Consider the following 15,655-nt stretch of genomic DNA (forward strand, 5'->3'; position numbering starts at 1 on the left):
AAAAAAAAAAAAAAAAAAAGAAGAAGAAGAATAACAATTTTAGATATATGAAGTTAAAGCCCTCAGGGAACCACTCTTCTCCCTGCTTCCTTCCTTCCCCTAGAAGTAACCACTGTCATGAATTTGATGTTTATAATGCTACTATATCTCTTATCCATAAGCAATGCATCGTTTTCAGATTATCTGCAAGTTGCCTTTTACAGCAAACTAGTAAACAGTTTTTGTTTTCTGTGTTATAATTGGAGATAGGCAGGAGCCATGAGCAGTCCAGTGGCTACTTTATTTTTAACAGATGAATTGTTTATTCTGTTTGAGGAATTCAAAATGTAATAGGTGCTATGTAGTTGAAATGGATGTCTTGCGTCTGTATCTGATTAGTAGATATTGTTGTACTCCCCCAACTGTTGAAGATTCTTACGGCCCTCAGAGATTTGGGGTCCAGCTGAGGACCATACTGACAATTACAGAGAAATTTATATTTCCTGTCAGTCTTCAATGACTTGGGGCCTGAGTTCATATTCCACAGTTCATTATATCTAATGTAATGTGAAAAATGGGGGTAGGTTAAGTATTATTTGGATTACCATTAATAGGAACAATGCCCGCCTTCAGGTAATTTCTCTGTAAGTTGCTGACAGTGACATTTCAGTTACATTTGGGCTGAATTAATCTGTGTTTACACACCAAAAAAATCTATAGGCTTTCTTCAGAATGGTTTTGACTTTTTTATTTTCATAGTAGTTTGAACTTTTCTGGGTTGTTTTTTTTGTTTCATCTCATGCCTTCAAACCAGATTTTATTTTTTTCCTTTCCTTTTTAGGTAAACTAAGCTGTTTACCTTGTGTTTTTCCTTGTGTTTTTCTCATTATAATGGTATTTCATTAAATTTCAATCTCAGACTGGCTCACAATTTCATAATATACAAGTCATTTTAAAACAAAGACTTAAAATGATTCAACAGTATTGACTTTATATTTAAGTGTATTGAATTACAGTATGCATTATTATAGTAATTCATTAAGTGTGCTGCAATTCCATATTTTTTTCTTCTCTTTTAGATAACCCAGCAACTTGAGGGAATCTGCTTACAGGTCATTGGTACTGTTTTACAACAGCATGTGTTAGGTATCATACCTCTCATTGTGCTAAGAATTTAGTGCTGTTTCACATGAGTAAGCATTTTCCTAATGACTAAGTATTCTCTTCTAGAATTCTATGAAGAGATCTTCTCTTTAGCACATAGTTTGACATGTCAACAAGTGTCTCCACAGATGTGGCAGCTTCTACCCCTTGTATTTGAAGTCTTTCAGCAAGATGGTTTTGATTACTTTACAGGTAAGTCAAATCAGTGTGGCTATACTTAGGATTTCCCCCCATTTTGATTTATTTGTAGCTTTTTATTTGAGCATACACTTTTGAATGTTCTAACTGCTTCATTGTTTGGATAAGTTATCAGTAGCAGTTAATGCTCAAAGATCATACATGGCATTGAATTTTGTTATATATTTTGATTTAGTTATTTTAGCTTCATTCTTCATTAACACACATATCCATACCCCCTCATAATCTCCTCCATGTAAATGAATGTGTGTGTGTGTGTGTGTGTGTGTGTGTGTGTATAACCTTTATGTTTAACTACTAAATATTCACCTTAATAGGTTCATTTCTGCATTTAATTATAAATTAATATATTTTAATTCCAAGTGAGTGTTAGAAATAAAATGATCTCATAGATTTACCTTCTTGTTCTAAGTGAATTCTTCAAAAGCAAAGATAAAATATTTGTATTAGTAAAGATGTGTGACTGATGCTTTTTATTAATACAGATATGATGCCTCTTCTACATAATTACGTAACAGTTGATACAGACACACTTCTGTCTGATACCAAGTATCTTGAAATGATATACAGTATGTGCAAAAAGGTAGGTTATTTTTATATAATACGAGATTTCATGAAGCTACTGCTGTAAAATTTATGAAATTGTAGGCTGGGTGCAGTGGTTCACACCTGTAATCCCAGCACTTCAGGAGGCAAAGGCGCAAAGATTGCTTAAGGCCAGGAGTTTGAGACCAGCCTGGGCAACATAGCAAGACCTTGTCTCTACCAAAAAAAAAAAAATTATCTGGGTGTGGTGATGCATGCCTGTAGTAAGACCCAGTCTCAAAACAAACTAAAATACTTTTCTTATAACAAGAGGTGGAGGATAAATTTCTTCCTACAGTTTGCTTGGGGAGGCATATAATTGATCTGAGGTCCATCAATATCAAAGTCTATATAATTAGTAACATTTGAATTTCTACCATTATTTGTTGCAGGCCATTAAGAAATGATTTTGCCCTATGAAGTTTTAGACATGGTTGTCCTTCATTGATATCTTTCCCTTCTGAATACTTAGTCACGCAATAATCATCTAGTTACCTTATTTATCATATACTGCCAATTATATTATTTATGTCAGTACTCCGGGAACAGTGTATCTATACCTCTATTGTTCTTTTTCAGAACCTTTATCTGTACATTTACAGTCCTAATGCTAACTAGTATATCAAGTTCCATGGTCTTCATTTCTTGTCTGGAGTTTATAGGGCAACATTTGCTATCAACAAGCTGCCTCATCCTCCACCCGACCCCCACTCACCTTTTTTTATTTTTTGAGACTGTATGGAGAAAACGTTTTTATGGAAATATCCTTCTTAGTTTTTTGTAGTTCTTTACATAAGAGCCAGATATCCTTGAGAAGGGTTAGTTGTTTTAGCTACCACCTTTGTATGAGAAGTTAGCTGTTGTCAACATGCTGTAGTCCAGAAAGGTACCCGCAGTCATTCGTATTAATTAGAATACCTTAAGTAATACTCAGAGCTTGTACATAGGAAAAGGAAATTTTTTTTCTGATTTAAAGATTTCATGAAGCGTCACTACAGCCTATATTGTGTTGATCAGGTTCTTACAGGAGTTGCAGGAGAAGATGCAGAGTGTCATGCAGCGAAATTGTTAGAGGTCATCATTCTACAGTGTAAAGGACGTGGCATCGACCAGGTCAGTGAGGCTAATGATGATTCATATTTGAGGCTTCAGAGAGGGAATCTTTGTTTTCCATATTTTTTTCTTTTGGGGGCATTTGTTATATACTGTACATTTTTGTTTATTGTGACACCTAGATAACTTTTTCAGTAGTCAGTTTAAAATTTAACCAATATATAGTAATGATCATATGTTTCCCATATATAGAAATATGACTGGTAAGTTTTATGGCTATTTTGTTATCATGCGAGGTAAATTTTGGCTTAAGATTCTTGATAGGTTTAGTAATTAAATCTCCACGGTCAATTTTAAAGGGAATATTGTGAAGCCATAATTGATTTGCTAAGGCAGTAATAGCTCCGTGAAGACTTGACTTTTCACTAAAATTAGATTTCCCAGTGAACAGTAAATATTGGTGATCTAACGGGATGAAAGGGTTGAGGCAACAAATAAGTTAATATGGGTAGGATAGTTAAAATGCTCTTAATTACAGTCTTGGTATATCTTGCTATCTTTCTTTACAGTGCATTCCCTTATTTGTTGAAGCAGCTTTAGAAAGACTAACAAGAGAGGTTAAGACAAGTGAACTTCGAACAATGTGTCTGCAGGTTGCGATTGCAGCTTTGTATTATAATCCACATCTATTACTCAATACCTTAGAAAATCTTCGTTTCCCTAATAATGTTGAACCAGTTACAAATCATTTTATTACACAGTGGCTTAATGATGTTGACTGTTTCTTGGGGTAAGTGACATAAATTACAATTTTATTTATTGTGTTTGCTTTATGAGAAAATCTGCTTATTTAAGAAAAAGGGAAATTATTATATTTTTTTTAGGCTTCATGACAGAAAGATGTGTGTTCTTGGACTATGTGCTCTTATTGATATGGAACAGATACCACAAGTTTTAAATCAGGTTTCTGGACAAATTTTGCCAGCTTTTATCCTTTTATTTAATGGATTAAAAAGAGCATATGCCTGCCATGCAGAACATGAGAATGACAGTGATGATGATGACGAAGCTGAAGATGATGATGAAACAGGTAAGAGATTTTTGATGGAAGAAGCCAAAACTTATCTACGTAGAAATATCACTAGACTTACCTTGTCTTCTGGTCCTTCTCCCAAAGAAATGTGGGGTCATAGCCAAATGTTTACATGTTTGTTCATTCATAGAAAGACTTCCTTAGACACTTAACGTAATGCTTGGTACATGGCACTCAATAACAAAGGTACACATGTCATTATAGTAACTATTACAAGATTTATGGTTTTTGATGTTGGCTAAATTTATCCTGTCATTTATCATATCATCTATTAGTGCTAAAAACGAAGTATGCGTGTACTGTAAAATTAAGTTAATCAGATATTGATATATACATTTTACCTATAAGACACTGTAGGCCACAAGAATGTAAAAATTTTTGTAATGGTTTCAAAATAAGATAGCTGTTCACATTTTTGTTTTTTATCACTTACTAATTTAGCCAGCCTTTTGAAAAAATCTCACAAAAGGTTTTGTGGGTATAACTATTACTTTACTATCAGTATTTGGTTTGGTATACACCATAAGGGCCAGAGCATACCAAGGGCTGAATCTCATAATATGTAATCCTTCCTTAACCCTCTAATATTATAATTATATTAAATCATGGTTAGATTTCTTAGACTTATGATTAACTTTTATTTCTATTGATTGCTGAACATGTATTTAAACACTAATTCCTGGAATTCTTTCGCAAGAAAGAATTATTTAGTTGTGATTTGTAATTTACTGACAGTGATTGAGATGATTATCACTTCATTGAGTAACAAAATATTTCAGTATTGCAAAAGTACCTATTTTATGACTTGGCAGAGGAACTGGGGAGTGATGAAGATGATATTGATGAAGATGGACAAGAATATTTGGAGATTCTAGCTAAGCAAGCAGGTGAAGATGGAGATGATGAGGACTGGGAAGAAGATGATGCTGAGGAGACTGCTCTGGAAGGCTATTCCACAATCATTGATGACGAAGATAACCCTGTTGATGAGTATCAGATATTTAAAGCTATATTTCAAAGTAAGTCAACTTGTTATATGTAGATCCATTTCATTGAATGAATCTCTTCTAGTTTCTCTCTGTACCTTAAAGGGTTTTGAAGATATCAAACCTAAACTAGAAAATGATTATTAGGCAAAGTAACAAAAATTATTTCTAATGTTGCTGTAGAGTTTCTTCACTCTTTTTTGTTTTGTTTTCCGTGGAGTTTCTGAGTATTCTTTCCTCATGCTATTAATTTTGCATTTAGTTTGTAATAATGAAAGATGCACATCATAGGAAAACAGTATAGTTTTAAAAAGTTCATACAGTGACAATTCCCTTTCCCACTTCAGATTCCCAGTCTTCCAGCTTTCCTCAGAAGCAACACTCTTACATGTGTATCTCTTTGTTATATGTTAGTGTATTTGTATATTGTTTTTCTTATCCAAACCCACGCTAATTTGTCAGAGAATGTGACCATTTATAAATAAGATCTTAAAATTCTCTTTTATTTTTTTCTATGTTCTGTGATATGTTAAGCACCTTTGGTATAATCAAATTTTTAGCTTTAAACAGCTAATTTAACCCTAAGAGTTTTGGATTTTATGTGCCTACATAGTCACAGACTTTTCCAGGAATGTCTCACAGTGTGGATGGCTCCAGAATACTACTTGCCAGTTTGGTTTTTACCATTATTTACTTCGATTTCAAGAAGGTATAATATCTGTATTCCACCATCCAGTTTAAGAGATTAAATTGCTATTATCCTTGAAATACCCTTTCCTTCTAGAGTTACCTACTGCTGTATATCATTTTTATGCATCAGGAACTTTGACATAGAATAAATTCTCTGATAACCAAGGATTAAGCCCATGACAAAGCAGGGGGTTTTTTGTTTGTTGTTTTTTTTTTTTTGAGACAGAGTCTCCCTCTATCACCTGGGCTAGAGTGCCATGTCAGCCTTTTTCTATTTTTAGTAGAGATAGGGTCTCACTCTTGCTCAGGCTGGTCTCAAACTCCTGAGCTAAAGCCATCTTCCCGCCTCAGCCTCCCAGAGTGCTAGGATTACAGGTGTGAGCCACCACACCCAGCCAACAAAGCAGTTTTGATGCAAGGTTGCAGAAACACTAATGGATGGTTTCTGAGCTACATGGCAGCAAGAACTGATTACGATGCCAAGAACTACTGACCTGCTTTGTCCATGTCTTTGTATTTTGTAAATGTAAACACATGTCAATCCCTAAAGGATGGTTTCTAATACAGGGCCCCTGTACAGTTGTAATAAATAGAAAATCATGTGGTTGAGTGTCAGGTTCCCCCCCCCCCCCAATACACCTGTTAGCACTAGTACGGGAGAAAATCAGTTTACATTTTTGGCATAACTCTGTAGAAATTTCTTTTTTGGAAACCTGTTATTACAGAGAATAGTTTCTTCATTGTACACACACACAGGTGTATATAGCTACTTAATTGAAATAGGAAAGACTTAACACCATTTTTTTAATATGTATATACCAACTTGTCTAGTGAATGTTCTTATTAAAGATCATGAGATTTTAACACCTGATTTTGTGACATTTTGGGAAAATTTGTTCTCTGTTTCTGACAGATTGAGTTTGACTATTATTTAGGCCATAGTATAAAAATATATGACCATTTTAATTCTAACTTGAGAACTGTAAAGTTGCCTTTCTATGGAAGGACAATGGATACATTGAAGAAGTTTTAGTAGGCAAGACAGGAAAAAATAAGGCACTTATTTTGTATCATGCATCCTTTTCCTACATCTACTTAATGCTTCTCATTTTTCTTTTTCAATTTAGGGATTTGAGAATTCTAACCAAAGTAGCCTTGCTCATTTTCAATTTGCTTTAACTCGGAATCTTTTAAGAAGGTTGGGTTAATTTTATTCTTGAAATTCCCCTACTTTGTTTTTTATTATGTAAAGATTGAATCCTTATTTCCTAGAGAGATGAATTATAAGAATGATTAGATTTTTTGAGGCATACAGGTAAATGAATTAATTTTTATTCTTACATCTTTTGTTTTACAAATAAGGTAATTTTAAAAATTATCGGGAGAATATAAAGTAGATCAGAATTTTAGTGTTGGGAGAGGATGGAGTAGGGGAAACAGAATAGAAAGAAGCTATTGGTCTGAGTTGTAAGGACTTTAAATAGTAAGGAAAAAGAAAAGAAAAAAAAGAATCTACCAGGCCTCTCTTATTGATGTTCTTTTTTTCCCCTTGTTTTTGTTTTGATAGCTATTCAAAATCGTAATCCTGTGTGGTATCAGGCTCTGACTCATGGTCTCAATGAAGAACAAAGAAAACAGTTACAGGACATAGCAACTCTGGCTGATCAAAGAAGAGCAGCCCATGGTATGATAGTCAACCAATTAATGATTTTATATGTAGCTTTTAAATTTTATGAAAGGATTTCAAATTACGTAAAAGATACAGTTGTTGCAAGTGGAATTAACTTTAATCTGAGGGATTTAGTACAGGAGAAATGAGTTGTTTTGGCTAGTTTATTTTTAAGTGTAGTCAAAGACTACTTTCAGTTTGTAGTAGCTTTAATTGCTTAAGCTTATAGTGATGGTTAGATAGTAGAAAGTTCTCTTAAAAAGGCAAAAAATTACGGGGGGTGGGGGGAGAAGATGGGTGTATGCCTACATGATGAGTGCCTTGCTCACAGTCTAGGGAATGGTCATGCTTGAAGGTGCTGACTCGGGGAGGTGGGGGGTGGGGGGAAGGGATGGAGGTATAACTACATGGTGAGTGCCAGGCGCACTGTCTGGGGAATGGACACGCTTGAAGCTCTGACTCAGGGGGATGGGCGGGACATGGGCAATATATATAACCTGAACTTTTGTACCCTCATAATAAGCTGAAATAAAAAAAAAAGGCAAAAAATTAAAAAGTTATGAAGTATCTTTTTTCCCTGAAGTATATTAAAATCCCAAACATGTTTTCATCTTTAAACATTTCAGTATGTATTTTTTAAAGTACATTTTAGATTAAGCACAGTCTAGCAATTTTCTATAGGTTTGAATACCATTAGCCAAACTAGCTTTATAGTTACAAAGAGGGGTACTCTTTATAAATAAGGCATAGCGTTCTGAAGTATGCTGTATTTTGGATTTGCTTGCATTTGATTCATTAGAGATTGTTCCATTTAGAGATCAGACCTTACTGATGTTTTTTAACTCAAATGGGATATTTAAAGATTCTTATCCTCAACAATGGGAAGTGAAAATTGGCTAAGACTACAGCATACAATAGGAGAGATTATACTCTCCACATAATGCTTGCCCTTACACACATTTGGAGCTTTGGAAACTGCCATTGGTACTATTAGTGGTTAAGCTATTGGCTTGTTAATATCTTGTCAATTCTTCCTCCCCCACCCCAAAGTTAGTAGATGATTGGATACCCTATTAAAATTTCACGATTTGTTTTCTAGAATCCAAAATGATTGAGAAGCATGGAGGATACAAATTCAGTGCTCCAGTTGTGCCAAGTTCTTTCAATTTTGGAGGCCCGGCACCAGGGATGAATTGAGTTTATCACTTTCTTTCCTGCTGTGTGATTGTAGTGAAGAGCTTGTGTTCCTCCTAGTAGTGGTTCCAGAACTGGTTCATGTTATCTACTCTAAACTAACTGATCAATAGATGGACAAAAAAACCCAAGAGGTGGGACCTGATCATGTAACCTGGCACTGGAAAAGAAACCAGAGGGATTTGGGGGAGGGGGGTAATTTTGGGGTTATTTTCTTTATTTTTTGAAGAAAGTAAGATCCTGACTGAAGCTTTCAAGTGACACTGTGGAAATCTGCAACAAGAGGGGATGTCATGAAGGCAGCTTTTCTTTTTCTGAGGAAAAAATAGGCATGGGCTACAGGACTATTTAAAATGTCTCATTTACAGTATATAAATCTCAAAGCTAGATGTAATTTTTACACCTATGAGTATTTGTCCAATTTCTGTCTCTTCCTCACCATTGGGTATCTATTCCTTATATGTAAATAAGATAAGGTAATCTGATAGCCTTATTCAATCTTCATCATTTTCATTCATCAAAGATTGTTCCTATGTAGATTATTGGACATTTATTGTAGCACTACATAACTGATTAAAAAAATCTGTAAATGAATTAGCACTTTCATATTGAAACAAGCCTGCTAGCCTATGTATAAAATAGCAAAATGTTTGCTGTTTATAAAAAGAAGGGATGTAATGGGGTGGGGGGCAGGGGTAATTTCAAGTTATTAATTTAAAAATGAACTAGCAATTTTGTACCTGGTGACTTTGTGGTACACTCACCTCTGATTGTGACTTGAATTCGGTATGTAAAAAGGGGTTAGTGATATACCTTTGCTGCTAAAAATGGCAACTCCCTCTGTGTCCTGTTTTTTCTTAAAGCTCTCAGTGTATAAGTGGATATTTGGATACAAGACCTTACTGTAAACAAGCAAGAAAGGTGATATCTGAAGCATGTAAATTGGATATAAAGTTCTACTCTTAAAGAGTTGATCTAAGAGTATGGCTAAACATCTATATATGCAATCTATTAAAAGAACTTAATTCGGCTATTATGTCTTGATTTGATTGCAGTTTTTTTCCGTTTATAAAATTTTTTCCTTACTGGCCTGTTTTTATCCCATACCTATAAAGTGCAAAATGCACACTTAAAATTTGATATTTAACACCTGCCCACTTACCTTTCTCATCTTCTCTACCCCTCCTGTTGATTGTGGTATCTGATCTTAACTGTAGAGGCTGAAGGCATATGGTTCCCTCCAAAAACCACTATTGATACCACTGCAAAAACCAGCGCAGCAACAAGACAGTGTAGAGAGGCTGGCTTGCTTCCCTCTCTTCCTAACTGCATGTTGAAAAATAAGCCTTTATTGATCTTAAACATCTGTCAGATGAGTCATACATTGGGTTATTTTTTATATACATGTATACACACAATATTTCAAATTGAAAGCAACATCTCAATAGAGTCAAAACTATTACATGCTGTTATCTAAAACAGATTGGAGCATTTATAACTGTAAAAATGAAACAAATGCACATATTGATATTTAAAATGCATAATTAAGAAAACCCATTGGTGGTGGTGTTTTTCTTGTATACCAGTAATTAAGCCACTGCTGTTGGCACTGTTTGGTTTTCTATTTTAACACTGAAGGAGTGAAAGTATTTCCTATATTTATGAATTTACTACTAAAATCTTGGCAAAAAAAGAAAAAAATTGTCTAAAATGTGTGGGTGAAAACTGTTAATCAAGTGTGTTTCTACTCCCTCCCCCACAAGATCAACACCAACTGTATACCTAGGTTGCTTAAAGGGATTTCACTATTATATAAAATCAACAAAATAAAAATGTAGTTGTATATATGCAACATTGTGTACAGAGGGGATATTGAAAAGTATTAAAGAAACATTCTCGTCTTCCTTTACCTTTTGTCCCCTAATACCTAGTCTACTTTTTAAATTTTCAGAATTCATTGCTCTTTGAATTGATAATTCCAGTTTTCACATTATTGTTATTGGAAAATCATATCTAATAAAGGTTTTAGTTATTCCCATGCACAGTATGAAAATTCTCATTTGCTGAGGTTTTGCTTTCAAGAAAATGTACTGGCATGTCTTTGAGAACATGCTTGTCTCTTGTGTCACATAATCCAAACTAATCTCCATTTATAGACTTTAACTTAAAATTAGGCCTTAATAATTAAACTATTTAGTGTTCAAATGGTAATTTCTAATGTATCATATATATCTCTTAATTTTCATGATTTCATTTAGTTTCATGATTTCATTTCAAATTAGTTTGTTATCGATCATGAATCTTAATATGTGTTAGTTTCTAGATGAGATTGTAGGAGTTTTGGAAAACTTTTTGAAAGTTTGTCTTTGTTAATGACAGGCATTAGCATAAAATCACTTTTTTGTAAACTTAAGCAATCCATGTTTTAAAAACCCTATCTATTATCAGTATTAAGAAAGTTAATCTGGCCGGGCGCGGTGGCTCACGCCTGTAATCCTAGCACTTGGGAGGCCGAGGTGGGTGGATCGTTTGAGCTCAGGAGTTTGAGACCAGCCTGAGCAAGAGCGAGACCCTGTCTCTACTAAAAATAGAAAGAAATTATCTGGCCAACTAAAAATACATAGAAAAAATTAGCCGGGCATGGTGGCACATGCCTGTATTCCCAGCTACTCGGGAGGCTGAGGCAGGATTGCTTGAGCCCAGGAGTTTGAGGTTGCTGTGAGCTAGGCTGACGCCATGGCACTCTAGCCAGGGTGACAGAGCGATACTGTCTCAAAAAAAAAAAAAAAGTTAATCTGTTTCTCTGCAGGTAATAAAATGGTGGCACACTGTATTAAGATAGTGACTAGTGTTATATACTCACCTCTGGAAGAGACCAGAGTAGAGCATGGGGGGACATACCACAGCCCTTTGGCTTTACGCTGCTATTCAGCCCCAGATGTAGCCCCTGAAGCATGAAGAAAAAGGCATCAATAATTACATTAATATGACTACTATGTTTTTTGCAAAGATTTAATACAATTATCTTAAACATAATAGACATACTGTTTGTAAAATGAATGACGTAAAATTAAAACATCAGCTATAAAACTGTCAGTTCTGTTCTATGTAGTTTAAATTTTGGTAATTATCTGTGACCAATTATTAGTGTCTACTTAATTTCAGCTTTTACCCTTTGTGAGGTTGGCTACCCTTGCAGTAGCACTTCATACTTTGGCTCATAGTAAAGAAAGGTTTGCATGTGTTCCTAGAAAGGGATGTACATGCAAAGCAACCCTCAAATGCCAAAGGAGCTGAGAAACCAAAGAATGAGGCAGTCAAATCCAGTTTATTGGTATAGAATGACTCGTTAGGGGGACTTGAGGACAAAAGTGTGGTCTTAGGCAGCTGCAAGACAGTAGATCTCTGCAGCACAACCCTCCAGACCCAGGGCTTAAATCTGGGGAGAAAAGTATATGTGCTCTGGAAGGAATGTGTAGGTGGTTGAGAGAATGCAGCTGGCATCACAGTGTACTAGCATCAAGGGTTTTGGTGGAAAGGTGAAACTTGGCAGTGAATAGGTTTTCCTACATAAAGAATAATATATGTGGCTGGGTACGGTGGCTCATGCCTGTAATCCCAGCACTTTGGGAGGCTGAAGCAAGAGGATCGCTGGAGGCCAGGCATTTGAGACCTGCCTAGGCAACATAGTGAGCCCCTGTATCTAAAAAAAATAAAATAAAATTTAAATTAGCTGGGTGTTGTGGCATGCACCTGTAGTCCCAACTACTTGGGAGGCTGAAGCAGGAAGATTGAGCCCAGGAATTCAAGGTTACAGTGGGCTATGATTGCACCACTGCATTCCCGCCTGGGCAACAGAGTGAGACCCTGTGGACCTGGAAATCCAAAGACCAACATTAGCAGCAGATTAAACAGTATGCTCCTCCAAAAGTCTTCTAGATCCAGGCTGTAACTCAGCTCACTAAAGTGATTCAGTGCCAGTACAGGCCCCTCCCTCATCCTTTGTGTACAGTAGTACAGATGGCCCAAGACAACCACCATTTAAACTTTGAATAAAAAGAAGCAATGAAGACATACATCCCTGCCCTTCGGGGACCAGCACAGCAAGCTGCATACATTGTTGCCTCTTATATAAAGAGTCAGAACATACTCATATGACCATGACTATCAAAAGAAGCTGGGCACTGTGGTTCTTAAAAAGGGGAGCTAGGTACCCAGCTAGAAATTCTTGATTTTAGCATGGGAGGAATATCTTAAGTAATTTTTTTTGTGTCTGACCTAATCATCTCCCCACTAAGCTTTTTAAATAAAGCACAGGTGATAATTCACCTTTGGTATAAAATTGACAGTCTAGAAATAAACCCTTACATTTATGGTCAATTGATTTCTGACAAGGGTGTCAAAACCATTCAATCTGGAAAAGAATAATCTTCAACATATGGCTGTGAGATAGCTGGATATCTACATACAAAAGCATAAAGTTGGTCCCTTACCTCACGTCACACACAAAAGTTTGAAATGGATCAAAGATCTAAATGTAAGATTTGAAACTATACATTCTTGGGGAAGAAATAGGCATAAATCTTCATGACTTTGGATTAGGCAAAGCACAAGCAACAAATGAAAAAACAAACCGGGCTTTACCAAAACTTGAGATTTTGTTTTTCAAAGGATGGTTTCAAGAAAGTGAAAAGACAACCCTGAGAATGGGTGAAAATATTTGCAAATACATACCTGATAAGGTGCTAGTTTCCAGAATATGTAAAGAAGTCATACAACTCAACAAAAACACAACCCAATTAAAAAAGGAACAAAGAATCTGAGTAGACGTTTCTCCAAAGATAGATAAATGGCCAGTATCACAGAAAAAAGATACTCGACATCATTAGTCATTAGGGAAATGCAACTCAAAAACAATGAGATACCATTTCACACCTCCTAGTAGGTCTATGATAAAAAAGATGGACAATTACAAGTATTCGTGAGGATGTGGAGAAATTGAAACCCTCATACATTACTGATGGGATGTAAAATGCTTTATCTGTTGTGGAAAAACTTTATCTGAAGTTTCTAAAAAGGTTGAAAATAGTGTTACATGTACACACGTAGCAGTTACACCCCTAGGTGTATATACCAAGAGAAATGAAATGTGTCCACAAAAAACTTGCCCAAATATTCATATTAGCATTATTAGTAATTGCTAAAAGGTAGAAACAACCCAAATATCTACCAAATGATAAGCATATCTCCATATCATCAAATGTTTGGCAATGAAAAGGAATGGACATCCTACAACCTGGGTGAGCATTGAAAACATTACACAAAGTGAAAGAAGTCAAACACAAAAAATCCCATTAATACGAAATGCCCAGAATAGGCATTTAATAACATAAAGTTAGTTTTCCCCCGGGAGCTAGGGGGAAGAGGGAATAGGGAGTGCCTGCTAATAGATATGGGGTTTCCTATGGGGATGATGAAAAATTTTGGATTAGATAGTGGTGACAGCTGTACAACCTTTTCTCTCAACTAAAAATAATTTTCACGGGTTTCTTAAAAGTAAGTCTCAAATTTCTTTGGTTAGAGTTCTCTAATAAGTAACATGAAATGTTTATGTTATGCATTTAATACAAATTAAGAACAATTCTACTCATAGTTATGCAGAAGGAATAAAGCCTTAGAGGTCGTATTCTCCCAATATTTTGTTTTGCCATCAGTTCATTTGTTTTCTAAATCCTGTTACCCTATCAGACAAGTCCTATCTGGTGCCAAGGTCAAGGGGGAAACTTTAAAATGCTTTTTTTCCTGTAAATGTTGCATCTTTATATCTTTCAATGTAATATATAATACTAAGAATAAGACTGAGCTCAACTTCTTTTTCCCCCAAAATTTTACAGCACGTAAGTCTTTTTCTATAAAATATTAATCATGTTGTTTATTTGGAGACACTAACTTAACCTTAAAAAAAAGAAAACTGGATGTGTTCTCACTTTGTCTCAAGAATATGTTTTCCACCCTCTCTGTCTTCTCTGCACTGGGAGTTCTCCTGCCACAGCCCCTCAACCCTGAAAATGTACACCTGCTCCACTCAGTCCTTGGACAAGAACACCTCGCAGCTGCTGAGCTGTAAGTGGTGCTAAGACAACCAGAGACAGTGACAGATGAGAATCTCAGCATCTTGGCAGTCTCATATCCCCTGACCTCACTTGTCCCCAGCTGCAGCTTCCAAACCAGCGCCATTTCAAGGGACATCGACATAGCAGCCAAGTTCACTGGGGCTGGGGCTGCCACCGTTGGGGTGCCTGGCTCTGGGGCTGGGGTTGAGACTGATAGCCTCATCATTGGTTACACCAGGAACCCTTCTCTGAAGCAAAAGCTCTTGTACTCCATTCTGGGCTTTGCCCTCTCAGCTGCCATGGGGCTCTTTTGCCTGATGGTGGCCTTTTTCATCCTCTTTGCCAAGTGAAGGAGCCCTTTCCACCTCCCATAGTTTTCTCCTGTGTCTCATCTGTCTTATATGTTCCTTTTCCTATATCTCCCCAGGCAGCCTGGGGAAAGTGGTTGGCTCAGGGTCTGACAGAAGAAAGGTAAGGGGAAAAAAAAATGTATGTTTTCCCACAAAAATAAAATGATGTTATAAAGTGTTTTCACTCCTGGACTACGCACTGTGTAATTTTACTTCTGAAAAATGCACACTTACTATGTATGTTAATGAAGCTACTGGTTTTCCTTTTGTCTTAAATGTTCTACTTTGGATTTAAGCAAATGTAATTAGAAGCCAAAATGAAAGCTAGATTCTTGTGGAGGTAGCCAGTTGCAAAGGGACACGTGGAATTCAGGGGCTTTAGAGATTTATAGCATTTTGCAAATTAAAGAATATATTTTCCTCCTAGTTTGCCACCAAATAATATGTTAACCACAACTAGCAAACCTTGAAGCTCATCATTTAAGAGACACAAGTTGTGTGATATTTTCAAAGGTGGAACAAATGGAGTCTACATATAGTCCTAGAAAGTTGGTAAGATGGAAAAATTGCTTTCATACTGG

At 35.9% G+C, this 15,655-nt stretch overlaps 1 protein-coding gene and 1 pseudogene across 3 annotated transcripts in view; both read left to right on the forward strand.

The window, feature by feature from the left end:
- Positions 1-10,653, forward strand: part of IPO7 (importin 7) — a 50,036-nt gene extending 39,383 nt beyond the window's left edge. For 2 of the 3 annotated variants that reach the window (XM_045557489.1, XM_045557491.1), the window contains 8 exons: positions 1,059-1,125; positions 1,210-1,335; positions 1,827-1,924; positions 2,944-3,039; positions 3,549-3,769; positions 3,864-4,069; positions 4,885-5,091; positions 7,316-7,748. In XM_045557489.1, the coding sequence (XP_045413445.1) occupies positions 1,059-1,125; positions 1,210-1,335; positions 1,827-1,924; positions 2,944-3,039; positions 3,549-3,769; positions 3,864-4,069; positions 4,885-5,091; positions 7,316-7,566 (1,272 nt within the window). In that variant the 3' untranslated portion in view covers positions 7,567-7,748. Of the gene's footprint in view, positions 1-1,058; positions 1,126-1,209; positions 1,336-1,826; positions 1,925-2,943; positions 3,040-3,548; positions 3,770-3,863; positions 4,070-4,884; positions 5,092-7,315; positions 7,749-8,516 lie in introns of those variants that run through there. The other variant, XM_045557490.1, reaches the window with a different exon arrangement.
- Positions 10,654-14,162: 3,509 nt separating this feature from the next.
- Positions 14,163-15,258, forward strand: LOC123642421 (annotated as a pseudogene).
- The last annotated feature ends 397 nt before the right edge of the window (positions 15,259-15,655 follow it).

The sequence above is a fragment of the Lemur catta genome, chromosome 7 (genome assembly GCF_020740605.2).
Source record: "Lemur catta isolate mLemCat1 chromosome 7, mLemCat1.pri, whole genome shotgun sequence".
Taxonomy (NCBI): Eukaryota; Metazoa; Chordata; class Mammalia; order Primates; family Lemuridae; genus Lemur; species Lemur catta.